At 38.3% G+C, this 10,960-nt stretch overlaps 1 protein-coding gene across 1 annotated transcript in view; it reads left to right on the top strand.

Moving 5' to 3' along the window:
* The first annotated feature begins 8,800 nt into the window (after window positions 1-8,800).
* Window positions 8,801-10,960, top strand: part of LOC121411189 (ras-related protein Rab-11B-like) — a 31,853-nt gene continuing 29,693 nt past the window's right edge. Inside the window, exon 1 of the mRNA XM_041603760.1 lies at window positions 8,801-9,102. Within this exon, the coding sequence (XP_041459694.1) occupies window positions 9,063-9,102 (40 nt within the window). The 5' untranslated portion in view covers window positions 8,801-9,062. The remainder of the gene's footprint in view (window positions 9,103-10,960) is intronic.

The following is a 10,960-nucleotide window of genomic DNA, read 5'->3' as shown; positions in this document are numbered from 1 at the left end:
TTATCCTTTTGTTTTCATTTTTTGATCAATTGGAAATCGTGGAGGCAACCACCCTGTCCCGTCATGTATGGCATCGTCCCTGCGTTGCCCTGGAAGGTTGGTATAGACCTCACTATACTCACCTTTACTGCATGGTCAAAATTAGAATTTGACTTTAGGGATAGGAAAGATAAACCAATTCTACTAAATGAATTTTAACTCGCGTGTTTTTTTTTTTTTTTACTTCTGGGGAGCGTTTCATCAATATTTTCATCCGACAAGTTGTCAGATCTGACATCTTTCCATGAATTTGATTGGCTGTGAGGCACTGTTCCTATGGTAACTGTCGGATAAAATGAGACTTGTCGGATAAAACGTCCGACAAGTCCTTTCATGAAACGCCCCCCCCCCCTGCGCTTTAAAGGGATGCTCCAGGCTGAAGATATTTATACTCAATAAAAAGAGTATAACATTTACAAAGCAAAATGCCGAAAATTTTATCAAAATCGGTTAACAAATTTGCATAATATATTCCGGTGAAACAGTTCTAGGCATGACTTCAGGGGAGCGTTTCATCAATATTTTGATCCGACAAGTTGTCAGATCTGACATCTTTTGATTTTGATTGGCTGAGAGGCACTGTACCTATGGTAACTGTCGGATAAAATGGGACTTGTCAGATAAAACGTCCGACAAGTCCTTTCATGAAACGCCCCCCAGGACTCGTTATGTAGGCTCATGATGTTATTTCCCCACTTGTTCTTTTGTATTTTATTATATGAAATTAGGTTTATTCACAATTTTCACAATTTTTCTACCATGAACTAAAACAATTGGATTGACAAATGATTAAGTACATTAGTTATTCATTGTTGCAGCTTATACCATCATGATGGAGACACATAATTTACACATGTATGAAAAATGAAACAATTCTGATTTCATGTAATAACATAAGAAAAAAGAAATGTGGGGATGTGACATCATCAGCCCACCTAATGAATATTCATCACTTCGTGCATATATCTGTTTCCACAAAATATTGCTAAACTTTAAAATTCAATAATAATATTTCGTTATTTGTTATCAATTTTTGAAGATATTTTATGCATTTTGCTCTGTGAAGTTTATTATATTTATTTAGATATAAAAATTCCCAGCTTGGAGCACTGGTTTAACCATAATGGCTCGGGCTATTTTGAAATTGCATAGCCGAGGGGAGGGGGGGGGGGAAAAACAGCCCCTTCCCTCAGATCTCGGCCGTTGATCGCGCGATCGTGACGATAATTGGCAAGCGCGTCACTCATGACGTAATCGCCACACTTGTTATTGTACCAAAATTATTCATATTTATTTGTAATGAATTAGTTATGCTAATTAATGCATAAAATAATAATTTGGCTGTAGCTCTTTGAATGTAGCCCCAAACTGCTAGATTTTGGTTTTGACACTCTTCTTAGGATTATTATCAAATATACATTACAAAATGGCAATATCATTTATTCTTATGTATTTTATTGCTTTGAAAATTTATTATGTTTTTCATTGTTATTTCGACTGATGGAAATCGTTGGCAACATTATTTTAGCTATAAATAACATGAAATCAAATGCTTTAATACTTAAAAATAAAAATAATGGTACATTTATGAATTTTGGCTACATATAGAATTTACATTGGATTTGTACACAAAATCACGTTTTGAAGAAATTTTGGGTCTAACATGCACTTACAGAATGTTACGTAACTTCTAAACCGCGTGCCATTACTTCGCGAATTTGGTCTTAAAAGTTGCACGAGACTTGAAGAAAAAAGTGATAAAACGTCGCGGTGCGATCTTTTTGCGTTACAGATTTATCGTAAAAAAATGTCGAGTGGAAGCTGTTTTTCCTACTCGGGGGGGGGGGGGCTGAAAAGGGTTTAAATTTGGTACAACTGTATTACACATAAATCCCAAATTGCATTAATCAATCCGGTGATTTCTAATTTATTTCATAACAATCTCTTTTTTTCTCTCTGAAGGCCGGATATTAAGCATAGAGAACAAAGGCGAATATCTTCATGACTCTTGTCAAAATCGTCTTTTTTTTTAATTACCAGAATTCGAAAAATCATTGAGGGCCTAGCTATTGGAGCAGGAGTGGCGGAGAGAAGTTGAAAGTGACGGGGGCACAGGGGAAAAGGGCACATTTTCTGTCGAAAAGGGACACTTACATGTATATGGCTTTATGCAGAAATTTTGTGAGAATCTGCAGCAAAAATGTGAGTTTTCAAAATTACTTTGGGGGGGTCTACCCCCCCCCCCACCGCTGCATACGTCATGATATGAAAAAATGACTTATCTACCCCACTCACGTGACTCATGAAACTTAAGGCACGAGGGACTATTTTTACAAGTTTTTTCATTCATTATGCACTTGCAGAAGGAAGCAGAACGGCGCTAAAAGACACCAGGCCGCTCATCGGGCACGAAAAGAGTTATTTTTATGACAACTTATCTGATATGGGAAACGGGCACCCTATGAGAAAGCGAAGAGGCACCCGTTTACACATGACAGGTCCTGCTCATGTGAAATGGGAGAGAACACGTTCGTAGAGGGCACTTTTCTTAGGTAAAAAGGGGCATTGGTACAAGAAAGGGAACTTAAAAGAAGGCAAATTGGCACTTGCTAACGGCATAAAACGGGTCCTCCTCAGGTGAAAGGGGCACAGGACATGTTCTTGAGGGGCACTTCTCCTGGGTAAAAAGGGGCACTGATACGGGAAAGAGCACCTAACATGGCAAATGGGCACTTGCTAACAATATAAAATGGATCCTTCTCAGGTGGAAGCGGGCACAGAACATGTTCTTGAGGGGCACTTCTCTTGGGTAAAAAAGGTTACAGATTCGAGAAAGGGCACTTACAAGAAGGCAAGTGAGCACTTGCTCAGACATAAAAAGGGTCCTTCTCAGATGAAAGATAAAAGAGGCACAGAAACGTTCGTGAGTTGGATTTTTTTAGTAAAATTTGGAACTGATGCGAGATATGGCACTTGCTAAGACATAAAACATGTCCTCTTCCGATGAAATGGGCACAATACATGTTCGTGAGTGGGCATTTTTCTTGTGTAAAAAAAGGCACTTTTTCAGTGATTCAAAAAGGACCCCCCCCCCTCTTTACTAGAGTCAACACTTTTCTTATCAAACTTGACATAGTGTTTTCAATTAAAGTTGAAATAAGAACACAGTCACAGATATTGTGATCTTGAGGGCCGCCTGCACCAGCCCGAGTTTTCAAATTAGAGCGCCATTTCTGAACTGGCAAGTTATCCTGTTCTGAAAATTCTCGAGATTATTTGTAATGTAGACGCAATTATCGCGCTAGATTGCAATTCTTATTTGCAAAATAGCGCGCTATCTTACGAATTATCCCGCTAATTCTCAGGTGCAAACGCACGAAATAAAGCTGTACGTTAATTCAATTAAGAACAAGCATTACTGCAGTCAAATTATACTGGATTGAACTGTGTTGTGTGGCATATTATTACATGTTATATTTCTGGTAGAGTATAAGACACACACCAATGGGCTTGTGCCAGCAGACCATAATATACACCCACGACATTCCTTTAAGACATGAAAAGAGGAAAATAGCCATGCATAAAAGTGTATTCAATAGATCAGATATTCAAGCAAATTTGAAAATGAGGATGTCGAATCTAAAATCAATCAATTTTAGGAAAGATTTCGTTATGGTAAGAAAAGTATTGATAATCTCGGGCCCCTCCTCTCCCACACTAGAATAAAAACTATATTGTCCATGATGTAGGTGAGAATAGACATTTTGTTTGGCCATTGGAGAAAGAGAACGCTATATAGCATTAGCATTGCGACTCTCTGACATTTTTTTTAAAGTTATAAATTCTATTCACCTCTGTTTCCTGGGACATGGGGGTATATCCCCCACGCTTTGCACAATATAAAAAAGCTGTATGAAATTCCATATAACGTTGTTTACTATGCAAACTTATTTTATTTTATTTCATTTCCAGGTGCACATACAGTAGTTTACTTTACAGTAGTTGTTCATCAGTTTCCACATTTTTAACATTTAATCTTCAATAACTTAAGCATGGTTGCTCAGAACTGTTAATCAACTATGATGATGAAAAAAAAAGTTTCATGACCAGAATGAAGGAGGAAATAAAGAAAAGAGAATTAAAAAAAATTCAGGATGAAATATATTTTTTGTATTAAAAAGGTCAATATTTTTGCTTGCTCGCTCGCAGTTTTTTTTTTATACAATTTTTGCAATGTTTATACGACATGGCTGCCACTCCCCCTCCCCCCAAATAAAAAAATCCTCACAGATTACAATATTTTGTGTCAGTCGTCCCCCAATTAACCAAGAAAACCGATCGTCATTCATTGGTTTGGTCTCAAAATTTAATCGTTGGAGAAGCTTTCCTTTTGCGACAATTCATGATTTATGAAATCAAGTGCATGGTCCCTTCCTATAATATTGGTGCTACACGCCCTCTATGGTAAAGTTTTTGAAATGTCTGTCGAAATAAGCTCGTCCACAGAAGACTTTATTTATCCACCTCTTTGAACTCGGCACGCCTATATGACTTTACCAAATATATTTGTGTGCTTTTATTAATCAAATTATCTTCAGAAAAAGCTACACAGTGTTATAGACTTGTAAAAAAAATATAAAGAATTGGAAGGGAGGGTGAACGAAATAATGACAGAGAGAGAAATGACGAAAAAAAAGAAATAAATTTAGAAGATAGAAAAAATGAAGGGGAAAATGAAGGGAAAAAATTATATAAAAAAGAATAAAAGAAAGTTAGAATAAAAGAAGGGTGAAAGGAAGAATAATTCAAGCACGTTTAAAGTGGTACTCCATACTGAATGTAATATGGTTTGACCAGATAAAAAAAAGTCATACGAACAAAAGAATAAAGATTTGATCAAAATCAGACAAGGAATATCAAAGTTATTGCATTTTAAAGATTAGCATGATTCCGGTGAAACGGTGTTATGCATGCCTTCATTAATATTCAATTAGCAAACCAATGATGTCATATCCCCACTTGATCTTTTGTATTTTATTATATGAAATTAGGTTTATTCAATAATATCCCTTCAAGAACCAAAATAGTTTAATTGGCAAATTATTTAGTCCATTAGATATTCTTTGCTGCAACTTATTTCATTATAAGGGAGACATCATTCACACTAGTATGAAAGAATGAAACCATTTTTATTCCATGTAATAACAGAAGAAAAATGATAGTGGGGAGGTGACATCATCAACCCACCTATTAAATATTCATGAAGACATGCATATCACCATTTTCCCTAAAAATTGCTAAACTTTAAAATTAAATAACTTAACTATTTGTTATCAGATTTTGATAAAATTTGTGTATTTTGATGAAATGTATTTCATATGAATATTGCGTATCTCATGCAATAAACATGCATGTGCATGTATAGATTTAGACCTAGTATCTGGGCATTCTATATACATTTTTTGTATAAATAAAAATAAATAATGCGAGCGCGAAGCGCGAGCAGAAAATACTTGATATTCCAATCTAAAAAAGGGAGAATTTAAACACTATTTCCAGTACTGTGACGGAACATTCTAAAGTAGGGGGGGGGGGTGCTGTTTATGGAAAATAATACACGCAGCACCCCCATTTCTGGGGTGCTTCAGCACCCCCAACAACCCCGCTTCCCAGGTCCATGTGTCCCGGGAAGGGTTTGTTGGGACGCCGCGTTGTCCCGACAAACCCTTCCCGGGACACAGGAGCAAAATACGGGACGATCCCGGGAAATACGGGACGTCTGGTCACCCTATAGTCTAACGCCGAGGACATTGAAGCGGGAATTATAGTCGGAAACGACCTGGCGCAGATCATGATCGACCAGATTGAAGAGCGCCAACCTAACCCCAACACAAACCAACCAACATTATTTGCTCTCTACATTTCTTTTCTCCTTTCTTCTATACTTTATTGATAATCTACCCTTATCATCCTCGTGTATTTTTATGCACAGTGGCGTAACTATGGGGGGCCATGGGGGCGCGTGCCCCCCCCCCCATCGGCTGGCAAAAAAAAACTCTGAAAAGGAGAAAAAGAGGGATAAAAGAAGAGAAATGTAGTGGGGAAAGACGAAATTATGTTCAAATATTATATCATAATTATCTTATATTACATAAGAAGTATATTTCATAACTTTATGAAACATTATTTGCTGAGGGCCTAAGTCTTTATTGTTCCTGGTGCTCGCATAGACTGTTTAACGAGATAATCCTGTTGTACTAAAACCTCCCGTTTTCAAATCAATATACTGTACACCAAATAATTATATTTTCTCGCAATTCGAGTTATCATTATTTCATGTAGTGACATTTGCTTCTTTTTCATGACTACTTAAAGTGATTGCCCTATTTAAGGTCTTTATATAAAACATTTCCGGTCCGTGCTAACGTTCGCATTAGTTGATTGGTGAGATGTCTGCTCTTAATGAATTCCTAAAATCAGTCCTTAAAATGTCAATTTTTCTGATCACAATATAAAAAATTTTCAGCTCGCGCTTCGCGCTCGCATCATTTGGTTAGTGAAATACATACGATCCTGGTGAATTCCTGCAAAAAAAGCCATAAAATGCCCCTCTTCAGATCTAAATTTCCTAAATTTTCAGCTCACGCTTCGCGCTCGCGATATTTGATTAGTGAAATGCGTATGATAATCATGATTACCATTTCTACAAACAGTGCTAAATGTGTTTAGATGTAATTCTAACAAAATCTTCAAAGGATGGTACTAGCATTAGATGAATATGCTGAAAATGTATACTCTTAATGGATTCCTAAAATATATACCTGTTTGGGGTCGATATAAACAAAAATTTCAGCTCGCGCTTCGCGCTCTAGCGAGAAAGGTACGTATCGTGATTAAAAAAATTGCTTATAATGTCCCTTTTTAGGTCTGAATATCAAAAATTTTCAGCTCGCGCTTCGCACTCGCATTATTTTAATGAGTGATCTACATATCCGTTTAATGGCACTGCATGTCCTTAAAATGTCTCTATTAGGTCAGTATACCTAGCAACTGAGCGCGCTTCGCGCGCGCTCCCTAAGTGACTAGAAGTTTTTTGCTGGTGCCCTCCCCCAATGCCATGACACACGGTACGCCACTGTTTATGCATATCATTTTAAACTACTGAAGTGAAGCAACTTTTCAAAGGTTTGCGAGCTCATTGAAAGACGATTATTGTAATAATTCTGTCTTCCAATTATTGAAAATTTTCTCGCTCGCTTGCATATTGATATCAACTGTACAGTTTGACTGTAACCGGGACTGTAACTAGGCCTAATTACTTTGGCCAACAAATCAATTAAAATAGCAATCGAAAACTATCGTGATAGGCCTTTAACAGGAAGATTTACACATTTTCCCGTGACGTGTGAAAGAGGTTTCTGGACACCATTCAATCTGTAGTCCAACTACTGAAATTTGCTCGCTCGCATACAGTGATATCACAACAAATCCAATATATCCATCGACACTGAAGATAATGTACACGGTTACCCCGGGGGGCCACTTCCATTCACGAGTGGATACCATGCGCGACCATGGGGTCTCGAAAAGCACCCTAAACACGTAATTTCCATATTCTGAAAATGCACCCCTTAACAAGTATTGGCGTGTCAAACCCTACCCTTAACAAGTATTGGCGTGTCAAACCCTACCCTTAACAAGTATTGGAAACAAATCGATACTCTTGGCAAATATTCCCTGAAATGAACCCCTAAACAAGTACAGGAATGTTTTATTGTTACGGGTCCTTTGGTTGTCGGCTTTACCTTATTTGGTTTAGTACGACCCCACCTTCTACACCTAGCGCAAATAGGACTCTAAACACGTAGTGTTGGGGCAGAAAGGACATCCTTTATAAAATATTTTAATTTTGTTTTATCATCCCCGCAAATTCGATCCTAAACACGTAATTTTCCTAGCGAAATAGATACCCTTTTTTCATTATTTTTGTGTTTTTGACACCCTTTTCACGTTACGTACGTAACGTGCCCTATCGTGAAAAGGACATCCTTTTTACGTGTTTTTTTGGTCGCGCATGGTATCCACTCGTCAATGTAAGTGGCCCCCCCTATATAGTTATACATGTACAGGCCCTTATTGCAAGGTCACGGCCCTGCATGGGCGGGGGTACTGGTTCACGATCAAGAATTTCTTTGGGGGTGCTGCGTGCATTATTTTCCCGGATTATTTTCCATAGGCAGCACCGTCAGGAATTCTGTACGTTATGTCAATGATGGAGAAATGTAACCAAATGATCTTACCCGTCTTCCTCGCCCCCCCTTTTTTTGCTTGTCAAACATAGTTTGGGACAAAAATTACCTTCATTTTGTAGTGATGCTTGTATAATTTCCATCAAAACCTCCAGCCAAAAAAAAATCGTTCACAGGGCTGACCGTGAACGACCGTCGGGGTGACCGTACACCAAAATTTTAGCTGATGTACGTCGATCTGCTCCCCCCCCCCCCCCCACCCCTGCTCGGATTTTACGCCAGTGTCCTATATAGACCTTATAATGGTATGGAATATACATATTGTATCACAATATCTTATACTCTATCAATACGTAGTTTTGCAATGATTGCGAAGAAATAAGTTGCCCCAATAATGTATGCCTAAATGTTTCTTAGACCTATTCGTATATATGTGTGCATACTATATATTACAATTATTTCGGATCGTGAAGTGACGTCACACTACTGTAGGCGTTAGAAGCCGCCATTGCACCGAATCCGAAGACTAATGTCTATCTCAAATACCTTCGAGAAATCGTCCAAATCTAACGACATCGGTGAAGTTTACCCTCCAATATTATTTTGATATTCTAATTGATAACCAGATCAAAACGATTCGATTTTTATTGATCAGATTATTGCTCATCATTTTATGTTTATTTGGGAATCCCTACCGGTGACATATCCGGAAGTCACTTCTCAGGGGCGTAACCGAACAGGTTGAAAGAATTTACGAACTCGAAGAGATACAAGATGGGTACGAAAGATGATGAGTACGATTATTTATTTAAAGGTGAGTTTTTAGTAAAATGGTATGTATGTGTTAAAAGTGTAACTTTGTAGCTTTCAAAAAGTCTAGCGTACATATTATTACGGTAAATGATTGTGTGTAATGAAGACCGGTTTTGTACGCTGTTGCACCAGTGATTAGCCGACATAAACCGTATACGATACTAAACGTAACGTACCGGTACTGTCCGTACGTACACTGTACAGATGTCAATGGGCAATGCTGCAGCTGTGCTGAATTTAGTCGTGAACCGTTCGTGAACGATGATCAGCCGCAAGCCGGTAGACTAGAAGAGAGCAGTCACGTCATTGAAGTGACGACTGCAACATGAATGTGATTAAAATATCTGATCTGATTTGTGATTATGTCAATCATGAGTAGCCAGGTCTAGCTATCGGAGGAACAGAAGTTTGTCGTAACTTAGACAATAGTCGAGAGTAAAAATCATTTCAGTATCACTCAGTTACCTCGGGCCGGCTCGGGCGAAGTTCGTGCACGCTCCACTTCACTACCACTACACTACGCTCCACCTACCCGAACTTCGGGACGGTGAACTCGATCGGATATTCCGAGTGACAATGGTGGGATGGAAATGTTATTTATTGTAAAAATTATAGAAAAAAATACAGGCCTAACAAGAAAGTAAAATAGCATAATTTCTTACTCTTCTTTCACCCGTTTTTCACTCTGTGTCCATCCTCCGGTTATCCTCAAAATTGGTGATTTTGGGCCAGTATCTTTTTTCTCACACATTATTCACGGCCTATTTCAAAACTTTGCATGTGATCGGTTTGACCTAGCCAGGCGGCTTCTAGAGAGTAAAAATCATTTACTGACGTAAGGTTACTTTCAATGAAGCCAGGTATTCCTATCCATTCACGTGTAGGCCGCCAAAACCTGAAACTTTCGCCCTCGGCCCTCAAGATTTCTACTTTCCTTCTAAAAGATCTAGCCCTAAATCATGTACATGGGATGCAACTTCATTTTTGACATTTCTGCGCCATCGATTTTATTTTCAAACACGAATTCATACAAAAAATGAGAAAAATATCATGACAAGACGGAAGAGACTTGCCCGATGTTTACGCCGCCATCTTATTTCATATTGTTCTTCGCCAACGTTACAGACGCGTGCGTCAGGTAACGTTGGCGTTGCTGTGTTCCTATTGCTCGTAAGATTTCAAAAAAAACTACAGAAACCTATTAGGCTCAGAGTCTGAGAGAAGACTAGAAAATCTATCAGTGTAAAGAGTTGAAAAAAAAACTCCCTCATGACAAAGTCTTGTCTTGTCTTGGAAAACATGAGGTCACTGAGCAAGCAGGTTATAGGCTTTTGGTGAATTTTGTTTTGAAGGAGTTCAGTGACTTTATTAGAGTTGTATCCATGTTCAGTTTGTTCCAATCCTTGGTGGTTCAAGAGATGGAGCTGTATTTATGAGCTTCCCTTTTGACTAGTTGACATCAGAATTTGATTCACTTTCCCCTAGTTTGCTGGCTGGTTTCTTGAACATGAAGTTGTCAGGCTTAATGGCAATAAGATCTTTAAATAATTATTCAGAACAAAGGCAAAGTCTACTAAACTATATGTTTCTGTCTATCTTCCAGTGAGTCCCAGTGTAAGGCTGTATTAACATGATCGTGATGCTACTGGTCTGGATCATTAGTCATTACCCTTCCAGAAACGGCTGCCTTTCTCTTAATCTTCTCTGAAGCTTTTATCTTCTTGGTATCCTTCTTGTGTTAGGGATCCCATTCAGGGGAGGCATATTCCAGGATTGGTCTCACCAAAGTTTCTGATACACCCATTTTTTGGACACCAGTGGAATCTGGAAAGAAAATTCCTGGCATGACTTGGCCCTAC

Source organism: Lytechinus variegatus, chromosome 3 (assembly GCF_018143015.1).
Source record: "Lytechinus variegatus isolate NC3 chromosome 3, Lvar_3.0, whole genome shotgun sequence".
In the NCBI taxonomy this organism is placed as follows: Eukaryota; Metazoa; Echinodermata; class Echinoidea; order Temnopleuroida; family Toxopneustidae; genus Lytechinus; species Lytechinus variegatus.
Note: the sequence above shows the minus strand (reverse complement) of the source record. Positions and strands in the feature narration are given on the sequence as shown.